This window comes from Cynoglossus semilaevis, chromosome 8 (genome assembly GCF_000523025.1).
Source record: "Cynoglossus semilaevis isolate Cse_v1.0 chromosome 8, Cse_v1.0, whole genome shotgun sequence".
NCBI classification, from domain to species: domain Eukaryota; kingdom Metazoa; phylum Chordata; class Actinopteri; order Pleuronectiformes; family Cynoglossidae; genus Cynoglossus; species Cynoglossus semilaevis.
Window position 1 is genome coordinate 18598646 of NC_024314.1, and position 15705 is coordinate 18614350.

General features: G+C 38.2%; 6 protein-coding genes and 1 pseudogene across 6 annotated transcripts in view; 4 read left to right on the forward strand and 3 right to left on the reverse strand.

The window, feature by feature from the left end:
- LOC103382622 (olfactory receptor 2A12-like) overlaps positions 1-14581 on the reverse strand; it is a 46239-nt gene extending 31658 nt beyond the window's left edge. The window contains exons 1-2 of the mRNA XM_025058196.1: positions 14577-14581; positions 14167-14250 (exon numbers count right to left, since the gene is read on the reverse strand). Of these exons, the coding sequence (XP_024913964.1) occupies positions 14167-14250; positions 14577-14581 (89 nt within the window). The remainder of the gene's footprint in view (positions 1-14166; positions 14251-14576) is intronic.
- Positions 625-2918, reverse strand: LOC112487409 (olfactory receptor 10J4-like). Its single transcript, XM_025058122.1, has one exon. The coding sequence runs from the start codon at positions 2842-2844 to the stop codon at positions 1876-1878; it is 969 nt and encodes a 322-aa protein (XP_024913890.1). The 5' UTR covers positions 2845-2918; the 3' UTR covers positions 625-1875.
- Positions 3997-6406, forward strand: LOC112487415 (olfactory receptor 1F12-like). Its single transcript, XM_025058126.1, has one exon. It carries the CDS (start codon positions 4026-4028, stop codon positions 4959-4961), a length of 936 nt encoding a protein of 311 aa, XP_024913894.1. The 5' UTR covers positions 3997-4025; the 3' UTR covers positions 4962-6406.
- Positions 6407-7900, reverse strand: LOC112487412 (olfactory receptor 10J4-like; annotated as a pseudogene).
- LOC112487418 (olfactory receptor 10C1-like) lies at positions 8005-10817 on the forward strand. The gene has a single exon (XM_025058129.1). The coding sequence runs from the start codon at positions 9870-9872 to the stop codon at positions 10791-10793; it is 924 nt and encodes a 307-aa protein (XP_024913897.1). The 5' UTR covers positions 8005-9869; the 3' UTR covers positions 10794-10817.
- LOC103382654 (olfactory receptor 4D1-like) lies at positions 11865-12963 on the forward strand. Its single transcript, XM_008315511.3, has one exon. It carries the CDS (start codon positions 11888-11890, stop codon positions 12893-12895), a length of 1008 nt encoding a protein of 335 aa, XP_008313733.2. The 5' UTR covers positions 11865-11887; the 3' UTR covers positions 12896-12963.
- Positions 14582-15050: 469 nt separating the features above from the next.
- The window catches only part of LOC103382655 (olfactory receptor 142-like), a 960-nt gene continuing 305 nt past the window's right edge, over positions 15051-15705 (forward strand). The window contains exon 1 of the mRNA XM_008315512.2: positions 15051-15705. This exon is cut by the window's right edge and continues 305 nt beyond it. Coding sequence (XP_008313734.2) covers positions 15051-15705 — 655 coding nt within the window.

The window sequence follows — 15705 nt, forward strand, 5'->3', positions numbered from 1 at the left end:
TTATACAGTATGTGTAAATATGTATATAATTATACATACAGTATATACATATGATTTATGAGTAAATACATAAAACACATAAATATATATAAACATAAATAAACATATATATGTGTATACATGTATAACTGTACGTTGTATATATAGATATATATAGATAGATATGAGTATCTAAACACATAAATATATATGTATTAAACCTCTTAAAATTACCAGTTCAACAGGAGAATACAGTGTTGAGCTAAATAAATTAATGAAATTACAATTAAGATTAAACAAGAGAAGTCATACATATATATATAGATAATGTTGACTCGTTGTTTAGAGGCACTTTTTTATTTGAAATGTCATCACAGCATCAAACACTTGGTCATATATATATAGATAGATAGAATATATTCTATGTTTCTTTTTCCTTTTAGAATTTTTACCAGCTAATATTCAAAATGTCATCATAATAAAATTAACTCGTAAGCCACGTACTTTACTAATACATTGAAAACTATGTTCCTTAATGAACTTTTAATATTCATCTTTTAAGACAAATGAAAATCGGTCCTCAAAGTCTGCAGTACTGGTCAAAAAAAATGCAAAATTTGTAATATCTGTTTGAATTTTGAAAAATAATACAGAAAGAAGAAACTAGAACGACTTAAAAATGATCCATTAAATAAAACACTAAAAATGTATCTGTTGTTTAATGAACTATGTTATCCCATAAGGAAGGGAAGGGACACCTTATACAAACTATTTATTATTTCTTTGAATTAAAAAAAGATTGTGTCAACATGAAACAAAAAGTACTGACTTATAATTGTATTGTCTTGGGGGAAGAGACATTTTGTAGAAAAACAGTTTTATAGGATTAGTAGCATTTTAAAATAATGCATTACAATGTGTCCATATGTGAAGGAATGACTACATTCATTACTCACTGGCCAGAGGTGTAAATGCTATTGTGAATTATTATGAATTACAAATACGGTTACAAGTCTTTCTCATGACCAACAGATGGAGACAAAGACAAATTTGTATGTGGATTTCCGGCAGCAAAAACGACCACTGACAACTTTGATTCTTCTCTTTACTTAATAAACTATCTCAACAATACTATGTCAAATGCCTCGTGAACTGAAGCAATGTTGCTTTTAATGTCTAATTAATAATATTTGGTGTAAACACACACACACACCAAAATATCTGTATATACTAGATACTTATAAAATAATTAATATTCAACAATATGACATATATACAATATACACAATTTATACGTTTAAAAAAGAGATAGAGAAAGAGAGAGAGAGTGTTAGTATATTGTTTCTTTCCACACATACCGTCGAGATTAATCTTAAAATGGCCCAAACACAGATTGAGTTCATTATTTAAACATCTTTATAATCTTCTGATGGCCAATAAAATTAGGGTGACTTGTTTAAATGAGTTTTAAAGAGATAATGAGCAGCCTCTGGTGGTCAGATCAGGTCAAAACGCTTTGTTAAAAAAGAAAAAGAAAATAGAAAAGTCAGTACTTACAGTATATGAATGTTATCTAACAGAGTCATTTATAAAATATTTTAAAATGTTGGTATAAATTTACAATTAAAGCATTACCTTAAAGTAAGTTTCAATTTATGATTTTAAATATGACCTTTAACCATATGGGAATAAAGTCCACGAGCAGGGAGCTGAGCTACGTCTGTGCTGTCAAAGCAACAAATATAACAAAGTACAATCAAATACAATAATTAAAACTTCTAACATGCAGTTGATTCATCCACGATTCGATTATGTAATTTATTTATTTAAAGATTGTTCGTTATTGCACTAATGGAAGGCTGAAAGCATCAGTAGTTAAATACTGTTGTGTGACTGTTACAGGACCTGTTTGAACCCACCGACTGTCCCACACTTCCTGAGCAGCATGTGTTTACACAGGTGACGTATTTTGGGCAGTATGAGTCCATACATCACAGGGTTGAACAGTGGCTGACAGGTGAGGAAATATGAAGACAAGAACACTCTCAGAATATTAGGGACATTGCTCATGTCAAACCTGCTTTGGAACACTTCAAAACAAACTCCAAAGGAGAAGTTGATGAGTGAGGCCAGCTGAGGAGAGCAGGTGCTGAGAGCCTTCTGTCTGCTCTGTTTACTGCCAGAGAAACAGACTTTAAAAATCTTTACGTAAGAGAAGACAATGACGGACATGGGAGCAAAGACAGTGAACAAACACGCAATCAGCTCATAAACATTATTGACCCTAGTGTCACCGCAGGACAGTTTAATGACCGTGTAATTGTCACAGTACACCTTTTCAATCACATCTCTGCAGAGGCGCAGAGACGACGTCAGACACGTCGTCACCAACACGGCTGCAGCAGGTGGAAACCATATCCCTGCAACCAGGAGGATGACTTTTCTGCGAGTCATGAGTGTGTTATACTGTAGGGGGTGACAGATGGCCAGGTAACGGTCGTACGACATGATGGCCAAGTTAGTGAACTCAACACTGCCGTAAACGTAGATGGAAAAAATCTGCAGGAAGCAGAGAGGAACATAGACCAGGTGAAGGTCAGAGAGGAGGTGGAGCAGCAGAAATGGAAACAAAGCTGTGGCTCCATACAGTTCATTCATAAACAGGCTGCACAGGAACAGGTACATAGGTTCATGTAGACTCCTGTTCATACAGATGACAACAATCAACAGCAGGTTGGAGACAATGATCAACACATACAGACAGAGGATCAACAGAAAGATGATGTAGCTAATGTGTGTGCGCTCAGAATAGGCTGCCAGAGTGATGTACAAGACCTGAGAGGAATTCACCTGTGTCTCCATCATCGCCCCCCCAGTGAACCCTCAACCTTCACAGAAAAAAACACTTTACAGGTTTATGACAGCAAAACACAGCTTTGTGTGTCTCTGCTCCGCACACACTCACCAACACTAACACACATACTGTACAGACACCTGTGTCCAGAGGACTGACCTTCTTCTCTTCTGCACCTGCTCTAAGCCAAATGTAAATGTCAAAAACACAACATTTAAGCACTATATTTAACACAAGTACATGAAGGTTAAAACTCAATAGAGAATATACAACATAAAAATAAAGTGTAATCTGTATCTAACTCTACCATGTATGTCAATACATACATGTAGCATTACACAGAATAATGAAAGCACTACAAAGAGAAATATACCAAAAAAGTACCAACTAAGAAGAAGTTCCAGGTTCCACAGGAGAACAGCCACACAGATCAACATAAATATTCAACCTCGTTTCTAAACAATATTTTTTAACAAAATAAACTTTCCTTCATTAGTTCAACCTGAGCCACATCACAACAGCTAACATCAGTAGTTGATTCACACAAAAACACAGCCACACACTCACACACTGGACCAAAGTGTCCAGGTCTTATTTTAACACCAGTCTAGAAACCAACATCCACGCCTACTGAGAAGAAGCAGTGAAGTTAAGGGTGAGAAAAGGAAGATCACATGATGCACAAGTCATGTGACCCACATGTTTATTTGCACTAAATATTTTTTGTTTTGAATAAAAAATAAAATGACATTTTTGCAAAGCCAATTATGTCCAGGTCTTGAAAACATTTTTAAAATTTACAGTGATTTTCTTTTAACGTTAGTCTGTTCCAGTGGAACTGCCCAGGGTGGCCACCTTTGCAGTAGAACATGAATGTGCTATGTTTCTTTTTATTATTAAGAGAAGAAAACTGATTTTCAAAAACACAATAACTAGAAGTATTCAGGAGGTAAAACAGTAAAACCAGGATTCACATCAGGGTTCAAAAGAAATTAGATAAATACATTAAATAACAGACTAAAATATCCACACCACTACAACACAAACAAACCAGTAAATAAAATACCAGGAGGGTTGAACCCAGTGGTGATGACGTCAGTGATCATCACTGTGTTTTATTATATCAGCAACTCTGACTCACACTGTTAACCATGTGGCTAACCTTCTGAACCATGATCTTGTTCTTGTTGTGATGACTAACATGAAGAGGATGAATTCCACCCATGTGTCTTATTTTAAATTAGCTGCATATGTGGACATTGGTCTGTTTAAATATCTGGTCTTTGTGTCTCTTCTGTGTCTGTATGTATTGATCATTGTCTCCAACCTGCTGTTGATTGTTGTCATCTGTATGAACAGGAGTCTACATGAACCTATGTACCTGTTCCTGTGCAGCCTGTTTGTGAATGAACTGTATGGAGCCACAGGTTTGTTTCCACTCTTACTCATCCAGGTTCTCTCTAATGTCCATGTTGTTTATTTTCCTTTCTGTTTCCTGCAGATCTACTGTCTGTACTCTTATGTATGTGTTGGATATTTGAATTTAACTGCCATGTCTTATGACCGCTACCATGCTATCTGTCACCCTCTGCAGTACAACACACACATGACAACTAAAAGAGTGGCCGCTCTCGTGGCTCTGACCTGGTTGTTTCCTCTTCTCACCATAGTTGTACTGATCTCCTTGACTTTACGTCTGCATCTGTGTGGAAACATTATCCACAAAGTTTACTGTGACAACTTCTCTGTGGTCAAATTGTCATGTTCTGACACCAGGATCAACAACATCTATGGACTTCTCTATACCTTGGTGAGTATTGGGATCCCTCTGGTCCTGATCTTAGTCACATATGTGAAGATTTTTAAAGTCTGTTTCTCTGGCAGTAAACAGACCAGACAGAAGGCTCTCAGCACCTGCTCTCCTCACCTGGCCTCACTCATCAACTTCTCCTTTGGAGTTTGTTTTGAAGTGTTACAGAGCAGGTTTGACATGAGCAATGTCCCTAATATTCTGAGAGTGTTCTTGTCTTCATATTTCCTCACCTGTCAGCCACTGTTCAACCCTCTGATGTACGGACTCAAACTGTCCAAGATCAGGAACATTTACCTGCGTCACAACTCAAGATAGTGTGAATAATTCAGGTCTAATTCTCAGCCAAGTTCACACTCAACCATTAAGCTAATTTCCGTCTAACGACTATTGTCACAACAATTTCTCTCACCTTTTTTTTTTTGAAAAAATATAAGTTTATCTGCTGATGCAAAACTATCAGCAGCAACTGATTCTATTTTAAAGTCAAACATCTTGGTCAGTTGTTTGGGATAATACATTTTTGCAAATTTTGCACTGAAGGAAAATGTATGACATGAGAACTATGTACTGTATGAAAGTGTTTGGTCTATCGACATCATCACATGACTATGGCTAAACTAATGATTTATTTGGAAAAAAAAACAAAAAAACAAATTAAACTGTTGAACCACCACTGTCTGAACTGATTTTTCCTTAACATTCACTATTCATAGACGCCACCACTGTTAATGTGTTCAGAAGGTCAGGCTTGTTGTTTGATAGATTTAACAAATACAGAGTTGTGTGTTAGTGTGTGTTGTAATTATTGATGAAACTTATTTTTTAACTTATAAAAAAATGAAGCCCATACCATGATAAGCAGCTGTAGGCCTATTTCAGGCAGGGTCAAAGGAAATCTGTCCTGTCTGCATTTGTAATGTGCATTATTTGTGTTTTTTCAGAAAGTGGGGACAATGTTGTGTACTACTGATACCAGAAAAGAAAATAATAATAATAATAATTGTTATTATTATTATTGAGTCCCTAATTTGTCCCACAATGGGGAAATCTACAGTGCAGATCTTTGCAACCGTCATAGGCTGCCTCATGAGGTGAGTAAGGCAGACAAAGAAAATGAAAGAAAAAACAGAAATGTTCAAACTGTGGGGAACAATTCTCCGGCCACATGCCAATCTGTCTATAATGTCCACTCAGACCACCACTGTCTCCTCTGTCTCTAATGTCCACTCAGACCACCACTGTCTCCTCTGTCTCTGTTTGGACATCTTTCTGCGCAGAAACATCATCACCACCTCTACCTTCAACATGTTTGTAATGAGAAACTAATTGCCTTGAAATTAACACTGAACTCATCACTGCCCCATAGTGGATGTATTGCTTGCAGCCAAACATAAGGCATGGGCATATGTGGACAGTGACATTTAAAACTTATAAACCCAAGAAGAAGAATACATGAGGTTTAATTACTGCAACTTCCTAAGGCCGACTCGTAATCTGTAAACTATTTTACAGTATATTTATTTACTCTGAACATGTATGTCACATACGGTACGTCATTCCCAGCTTTAGTGTTTCATATAAAACTGTCATCAGAAAACATGACGTATTCGTCCAAAATATGAACTGTATTATTTGGCAGATTCTGCTCTTTAATTGTGCATCTTGTCAGCTGTGCAGGCACAGAGGCATTAATAACATTAAGTAAAACTAAAAAAAGAAAAGATTGTTTTTGTCTGTTATTTTTATTTTCTTCAGCCCACTATTTTTTATCATGAATTTAGAAATACATAAATAAATAAATAAAATTAAGGACACACAGGAGGGATCTCTCCCTGCTGCAATGAATGGTGTCACCTTAGCTAGTCAACACAGAGTGAGGTATTTTTTATGTCCATACTTAAACTCCTTGGTGTTAACTGCATTAACTGAAAAATCATCCGACACTGCACAGTTTAGAGCCCTGTGATGTCACTGGTCACAGATTTTATCATTACATTTTTTTACTCCATTGGTTCAGAGTAGTGTTATAATGGGAATGGATGTTTACTGTACTGAGGGGCAACTCCTAATGCAGCAGAGCCTCAGGGAATGTGCCTATTCTTCAAACTTTATTGTAAATATACCCATGATTAAAAAGCCACCTTAGACTAATACAAATCTACACCACCTTTTTTGTCATTCTGCAGTCACAGTAAAGAAGAAGAGTGACATCAGGAAATCCTCGCTAGGGTTAAGGTCTTTACTTATTTACTTATTTAGACCACACAGCAGACGTTTACAGATGGTGAAGATTTTCGACATTTTAAGGCCATAGAGAACAGGGGTGAAGAGAGGCTGACATGTGAGGAAATACAGTGACAATAAGATGTTTACAATATTAGGAACGCTGCTCATGTCAAACCTACTCTGTACAATTTGGAAGCAGCAGCCAAAGAAGAAGTTGATGAGTGAGGCCAGGTGAGGAGAGCAGGTGCTGAGAGCCTTCTGTCTGGTCTGTTTACAGCCAGAGAAACAGATCTTTAAAATCCTCATGTAGGTGAAGAGGATGAGAATAAGTGGCAGAACAACAGAGACGAACATGTAGAGCAGTCCAAAGATGTTGTTGACTCTAGTGTTGACACACGCCAGCTTGGCAATGGCCCAGTTTCCACAGTAAACTTTGTAGATGACATTTCCACACAGAGGTAGAGTCACAGTCAACATGACAATGACAACTACTGTAATGAGGGGAATCAGCCAGGTCAGAGCGATAAGAAGAGCTACCTTCTTACTTGTCATGTGTACATTATACTGCAGCGGGCAACAGATGGCCAGGTAGCGGTCGTAGGACATGACGGCGAGGCAAAAAAACTCAATGGTGGCATAAGTATAGATACAGTAGATCTGCAGGAAACAGAATTCAGTGGAGATGGTGTGAACATCAGTGAGCACCTGGATCAGTAGGAGTGGAAACAGAGCTGTGCTTCCCCACAGTTCATTCACAAACAGGCTGCACAGGAAAAGGTACATACGTAGGTTCATGTAGACTCCTGTTCATACAGATGACAACAATCAACAGCAGGTTGGAGACAATGATCAACACATACAGACACAGAATCAACAGGAAGATCAGGTGTTTGAAGAGTCCGGTGTCAGAGTAGGCAGCCAGAGTGAAATGTGACACCTGAGAGGAGTTCAACATCATCTTCATCACTTTCATTCCCAGTTACTACTGGAAATTTTTCTATAGCTGCAAATGTTCAATAACAATGCGATAATTTGTTTGGTTTTTAAACGACATATACCGATATCACTTATGACATATCATAAGTGATATCGGTATATGTCGTCTGCAATATTAGGATGTGTCACAACCTAACTGACACCTGATCAGATGAAACTTTGTGATGTGTTAAAGATCCAGGCTGCAGTCAGATCTGCCAATGTCACAGGAGTGAGATACTGTTCTACACACAGTGAAGCAGTAAATTACAAATACATTTATATTTTAGTAATGTTACAGCTTAGTAATGTAAACCTCAGCACACATATTTAAAACAGGTAAAAAACCATAGCTGATACCGTCTTTATCAAATTCCCTCCTTCACTGCATCATGTCCATCTCTGAACCTCAACCACATTGTTTCATTCATTTATGTAGCTGTAAAGTCATGACATGACTGGGACGTTGCCTATTCTTTATCCAATACAGTTATTGTGGGCGGAGCTACATGGTTGACGTGGTGATGCTGACAGTGATTGAGAGAAAATGTACACACTTGGTGTTTATTGATGGAACTGTCATTAAGTTTATTTAAAAATTAGGGGTGTGTATGGGCACAAATCTGCTGATATGATAAGTATAACAATACGGGGCAATAATAGTACGATATTATAGGCACATTGATGTTGAGTTTTTTTTATAACAATTTAACTGTAGGAAAACTGTCAGCATAGTAAACACACAATGCTGCTACATCTTAACATCAGGTTACTAAAGTTGGAACAGGGATCTACAGTTGGAATCACTAGAGAAGAAATAAAATGGACCAACACCATGAATATTTGCCTGTTAATTGTTAAAAAAAAAGCTAATAACGTGAAGCAAAATATTGCAATATTTCAATATTTTCTTACACCCTAATATAAAAAAAGAACACAGCATGTACTTTGTACTAACTTGTTGCACTGACTCACTCACAGAAGGACACAAAAAGGTGTTTCAGATCCAGGTGTGTATCTCTCTGTCCTGGAAAAAAAACCCTTAAACCCACACGGGCCTTCACACCTTGCTGCACCCTGCCTATCCAAACTGTAGGCCAAGGGCCACATCCAGCCCAGACACAACCTTAGAGAGGCCGAGTTTGTGTTCATTAAAGAAACGTGGAGAGAAACAGTTCACAGTTCTGTTGTCAGGCCGGTGGAAAAGTCTAGATTAAATTAAACTAGTGCAATCTTGGAGCACATCATGTACATCACTACTTCATACAACTGTTTCCTCCCAATTTAGAAATGTTATGTTTGCACACAGCTGCTGCTGCTACACAATAATTTAATTTGTCATTTTTCATCTCCAGCGCCTAAGAACATGTTAAAAAAACAAGTGAAACGATGAATGAAAAAGAAACAACTCTGTAAATAACTTAAAAATAAATATAACATATGTAAAAGTAAAAAATGTACAATTAAAGTCCCTCCCCCGGTGTGATGTCAGGCTGGTGTGGACCACCCACTAAGCAGTGACACTAAGAGTGAGAGCAGCAGCAGATCAGATCAGTCAGGAATCTGAGCATGATCATGATGATGTCACATGTCCTTTAATTTTCCTCAGCTGTAATTCATGTGTTGTTAATTTCTAAAGAGGTGAAAACACTGACTCTAATTTTTAACCGATTTCGCTCAATTTATGTAGTTTTTCATCAGCAGTTTGACATTTGGTAAATAGTGTACAAATACTGCTGGATTATAATCTGCTCTTCTGTAGTTTGAGGCTCTGATCTTTCCTAATTGCAGATTCATGGGATTAATGACAGCTTTAACTGGTTCAGTGTTTGTCTTAATGAGTGTTTCTGGTGTTGTTTAAATGAGAAACTAAGAACTTAATTTTCTCTAAAAAGTAATCATATAAACAGATTTGAGATTGATTTTCTTCTTTATGTGTTCTGACTATTATTAATATATTTCTAACTGTAGTGTGAGTATGTTGCAGTGTTTGAGCTTCTGTGGGTCTGTGGGATTATAAAGATGCTGGTGAACTCCTCTCAGGTGTCATATTTTACTCTGGCTGCCTACTGTGACCTGGGCCTGGTCAAATATGTGATCTTTGTGTTTGTTCTGTGTTTATATGTTTCCATCATTGTCTCCAACCTGCTGTTGATTGTTGTCATCTGTATGAACAGGAGTCTACATGAACCTATGTACCTGTTCCTATGCAGCCTGTTTATGAATGAACTGTGGGGAAGCACAGGTTTGTTTCCACTTTTGCTGCTCCACATTCTCGCCGACGTTCACAATGTGTCCTCCGCCTTCTGCTTTCTGCAGAACTTCTGTTTGTATTCATACGGTGGCGCAGAGTATTTGATCTTGGCCGTCATGTCCTACGACCGGTACCTGGCCATCTGCCGCCCTTTGCAGTACCACACGCAGATGACAATAAACCGAATCTTCACTCTCATTGGGGTCACATGGTTCTGCCCTCTGCTGCTGTGTCTAGTGATGACCTCTCTCAGTAACTCCCTAACGTTGTGTGGGAACATCATCAAAAAGGTATACTGTGACAACTACTCCATTGTAAAGCTGTCGTGTGAAGACACAACTAGCAACAACATCTACGGCTTGTTTGTGACGTGCTGCTCCATCTTCTGTCCTCTTGTCCTGATCTTCTTCTCATACGTGAAAATTCTGAAGATCTGTTTCTCTGGCTGTAAACAGAGCAGACAGAAGGCTCTCAACACCTGCTCTCCTCACCTGGCCTCACTCATCAACTTCTCCTGTGGGGCCTGTTTTGAAATCATGCAGAGCAGGTTTGATATGAAAAATCTCTCCAACATGATGAGGATTTTCCTGTCTCTGTACTGGCTGACATGTCAGCCACTGCTGAATCCTCTGCTCTATGGTCTGAACTTGTCCAAGATAAGAAACCTGTGTAAAAGTCTGGTCTCGGCTTAAACCACACATCGTGGTGAATGTGTTTCTTCTTTGATGAGCTGATGTCTCACTTCTCAAGATGGCTTAGATTTTCTGCTAGTTTGCATTGATTGTACTGAAAAAAGAATTCTGTTACCAAAGATACAACCATTTGTCATCATTGTTTCATGACATTTTTTCCCTTTTCATAGTTTTTAATATGTTTAGTTTTACTGGTTTAAATAGGTGTTTGCTCACTTACACAGAAGGCAGAAGGCAGTTAGGGCTGGGGATTGAACACTTACAAAAGCACTAACCACTCTTCCATTGTATTGCCAACAGGAAAAGCACAGTTTATTTAAATTGTTTCAAAGTAATAAAAGCCACAAAGACAGCACTACAGTCTGACCATTTATTTAAGCTGTGATTTTTCTTCACACTCATCTCTTCCAGCTGCAGCATCATTATATAAACAAGCTGTAAAATACAGAGAGACATCTAACAAAACTAATGAATGTCTACAACAAACACCAGAGAATCTAGGCAACCAACTATAACCACTGTTGTTGGTCCATAGTATTATCCACAACAGGTCTCCAAGTCACTTGACCTACAGGTCACTACTGACATCATCATCCCATCGGAGAGCCACATCGGCAACTGAACATTACAAAAATACAATAACAGCACCGTCGGTCAGAGTGTCACGTGACTGTGAGGTCACAGAGTGGGCATGTCATCCAGCAGGTGACAGTTAAAGGCAGCAGCAGGGTAGTGTGTGTTCAGTCACAGTCCCAGTGTGTGACAGTGACAGTGTGTGTTATCCACGTGTAGATGTGTGTCCGTGATGACTGTTGATTAGCATGAGAATATGTAGCGAACAGAAATTATAATATTTAGGTGTTTTCATATTTAAATTAATTTAAACCTACTATTTCAATGAGTTAATGTGTAGGAAAGTTCTAAAAGAATAACTTATGTGTCCTATGCTGCGCAATCCTGATATAGATTTTTTTTAATACAAAGCTTAAACAGTTAGAAATGCTTTTGCTACACAATCATTGTTAGTTTTCGCTGAAGAAAGAAACAACAACAAAAACAAATGCACACCTTTTGAGTGAGTGACACGAACCTGGATGTGTGTTTTCTATCATCTGAAATGTGTTTCTGTGTGTGACTGTTGTTGCTGTACAGCAGAGACGATGAAGATCCTGTTAAACTCCACTCAGGTGTCTTATTTCACCCTAGGAGGCTACAGTGATACAGGAATCCTAAAATACCTGTATTTTATGTTGGTCTTTATTTTTTATGTTTCCATCATTGTCTCCAACGTGCTGTTGATTGTTGTCATCTGTATGAACAGGAGTCTACATGAACCTATGTACCTGTTTCTGTGCAGCCTGTTTGTTGGTGAACTGTATGGAGCCACATCTTTGTTTCCACTCTTACTTATCCAGATTCTTGCTGATGTCAACACTGTCTCTGCATCCTACTGCCTGCTGCAGGTTTTCTGCCTCTACTCCTACGGCGGTGTGGAGTTCTTTACCTTGGCTATGATGTCTTACGACCGTTACCTGGCCATCTGTCACCCTTTGCAGTACAACACACGCATGACGTCCTCTAAGACCCTCGGTCTAATTGCCCTATGCTGGATTTATCCATTCCTGAACAACATCCTCATTGTGTACGGTCTGACTGCTCCTCTGCAGCTCTGCAGCAATGTCATTAACAAAATTTACTGCGACAACTTCTACATCGTCAGATTAGCCTGCTCCGACACCACCGTCAACAACATCTTTGGCCTGACTCACATGTTCACCGTCATCTTCAGCCTCATCCTGCTGGTCCTTTACACCTACATGCGGATTCTGAAGGTCTGTTTGTCTGGATCCAAACACGCCAGGCAAAAGGCCTTAAACACTTGCCTTCCTCATCTGGCCTCGTTGTTCAACTTCTCCTGTGGAGCCTTCTTTGAGATCGTTCAGAGCAGGTTTGACCTGAGTCATTTACCCACCACTGCAAGGATCATTCTGTCAATATACTGGCTCACGTGTCAGCCCCTCATCAACCCTATGGTCTATGGTCTCCAACTGTCCAAGATACGTATCATTTACAAAAACCTGCTGTTTGGCACAAAAATGTGAAGGTTTGGGGTTTTAATCTGTTCTATTCACTGATAAAGGGCAAAAAAAAACAATCCTTTGAGGCAGGGAGCTGTGTGTGAATAATGTCCAGACATAAAAACTGCAAACAAAAAAAAAAGGCAAAACAGAGATAATGTGATGTAAATTACATTTTAAAGTAATAAAGTTTTATGTTGATCAATCATTTATATATATGTATAAATATGTATTGTATTTTCTGGTTTCTATGGCTAAATAATGAATTGATTAACTTATTAAACCATTCACTCATTCATTTTTTACTCTTCTGCAGGTAAAATCTAGTTTCTCCTGGACATTGAAAAAATAACATAAAGTGGAGATCACAATAACAATTAGAATAATTATACCTTTTATAAAGCTGTGCTCGTGCAATCAAAGGGAAACCCTGTAGGAGCCCTACTGTTCCAGTTGAGGTCCTATTTCTGTGATGAATACCTCGGCTTGTATAAGGACAATAACAGTCATAAACTTAAGTCCATTATCCTGGACCACATCTGACCAGAACTCAACCAAAAGCAGCGACTCAGTAAGGCCTTACTGCTTGACTCATGACCTGTTAGACTGACCTTAAGCTTAGACACTTGGATCTGTGGCTCTATCTTTAACTACTGTGAACAGAAGTAGTGACACTACGTTGAATTCCAGCCCCAACTGTTAACAGACTTCCCAGAAAATACCGCAAGACTCAAATAGAGCCTAACTTCAGTCCACGACAGTCATTCAGTGGTAAACAGACCCACAGCTTGTAACATATACAAAGATCAGCTCATGTTTGGTATTGGCAACTTCTTAAAATATTCAAATGGACTCCCTACTATACATCAGTGTAGTTGTAATGAATACATGATCAAAATTCAGAACCTATGTACTACAGAATACATAATTCTACATACATAAGGCACTTTGGTAGTACTTGTTAAAATCTATTTTTTTCAGACATTGTTCCACGGTGATGGATTAAAAGCAGAGGTTTCGTTGTATCCCCATATTACAATGACAATAAAGAACATAAAATAAAATGTGTGTGTATTGTGTAAACATGCATATCTTTAATGTCTGAATTACATTTTTATTACCTTTTATTTCCTTCTTATAAATATTATCTTTATTGGCATCTTGGCACTGTAAACCTTTTATTCTCCTTTAAATTGTTAGTTTTGTTTTCTCTTGCTATAGTGTTGATATTTTCTTATTTATATTTAAACATACACAGTATATTTATACTCTGCCCGTGTTTCCGGTGGCCCTACCTGACTTCCCCGGAGAAATGGCTGGCGTTGTTTTTACTTTGTCCTGTTTTTTCACCCTCATTGTCGACCGCAGCAGCAGAAACACTTAAAATTTAACCAAAATTAACATTGAGTAAACACAATATATAAATATAATAATAATACTTAGGTATAGAACACGAACACACCTGTAGCTCCTTCAGTTAGTCTCCAAACTTTCCTCATTAACATTTACGTGGCGTTGTTTTGAAAAACGTATTAAAACTTATTAACTTGACGTATTTGACGGCGTCGTTGAGGTACTTCCTCAAACATTTTCTTATTACATATTCATAAATAAATACTTTATTTACACCTTATTGTTAAATGGTCAGCTAACACCTCCCGCACAACAGCTAAAGCCGAGGTCGACGCCCCAGGGAGGGTCTTACGTCATCAGGCTGCAGCGACGCGCCGTTGGGTTGCCAGGTCATAGACGAAGAAACAATGCCTTTAAAACTGTTTTTACTCTAATAATATAAATATAAATATAAATATAAATATAAATATAAATATAAATATAAATATAAATATAAATATAAATAAATTGTAATTAGTTTTACTACTACTGAGTACCTGAACATATTCATGTATTTATGTGTGATAAACACAACGGAATGTCACAAGGGTACCTTACATTAGGGTATAATCCTAGAAATAAAACTCTGTGTGTGTGTGTGTGTGCGTGCGTGCGTGTGTGTGCAGATGTAGGCGTCATCGACAGTTTCCCATTAAAAAGAAGTGTACACACTTTCTCCACAGACTGTTTGTCTGTGTGCGTGTGTGAATAACCTGTGCTTTATGCTAAACAAGATAGGATTTATAGCCAGATGTGTTGTATGTGAGCGGTTTCCCTCAGTAAGTGAATGAAGAGGATGAGGAAGAAAATGAAGACAATGTCAAACTCCTCTCAAGTGTCCTTCTTTATCCTTACAGCTTATTCTGACCCTGGACTCTTCAAATACCTGATCTTCCTGTTGATTCTGTGTCTGTATGTGTTGATCATTGTCTCCAACCTGCTGTTGATTGTTGTCATCTGTATGAACAGGAGTCTCCATGAACCTATGTACCTGTTCCTGTGCAGCCTGTTTGTGAATGAACTGTATGGATCCACAGGTCTGTTTCCAGCTCTGCTCTTTTACATCCTGTCCAACGTTCACAACATCTCCACCTTCTTCTGCTTCCTGCAGATCTATACTATTCATTTCTATGGCAGTGTTGAGTTTTTTACCTTAGGTGTGATGTCGTATGATAAGTACCTGGCCATCTGTTTCCCGTTGCAGTACAAAAGACTCATGACGAGTGGAAGAGTCTCCTTACTCGTGGCCTTTGTGTGGCTGTACAGCGTGTTGGCGACCGTGGCCATGCTGGTGCTGAGTGCCCCCCTGCAGCTGTGTGGCAACACCATTGACAAAGTCTACTGCGATAATTACTCTATCGTGAAGCTGGCCTGCTTTGACATCAGCATTAACAATATTTATGGCATTGTTTACATGTTCTCTGTCATCATGTTGGTCTTCC

What these genes read in the sequence shown, in the direction of transcription:
- LOC112487409 (XM_025058122.1), bottom strand. Translation starts at nt 2,844, where the DNA reads ATGATGGAGACACAGGTGAATTCCTCTCAGGTCTTGTACATCACTCTG.
- LOC112487415 (XM_025058126.1), top strand. Translation starts at nt 4,026, where the DNA reads ATGACTAACATGAAGAGGATGAATTCCACCCATGTGTCTTATTTTAAA.
- LOC112487418 (XM_025058129.1), top strand. Translation starts at nt 9,870, where the DNA reads ATGCTGGTGAACTCCTCTCAGGTGTCATATTTTACTCTGGCTGCCTAC.
- LOC103382654 (XM_008315511.3), top strand. Translation starts at nt 11,888, where the DNA reads ATGTGTGTTTTCTATCATCTGAAATGTGTTTCTGTGTGTGACTGTTGT.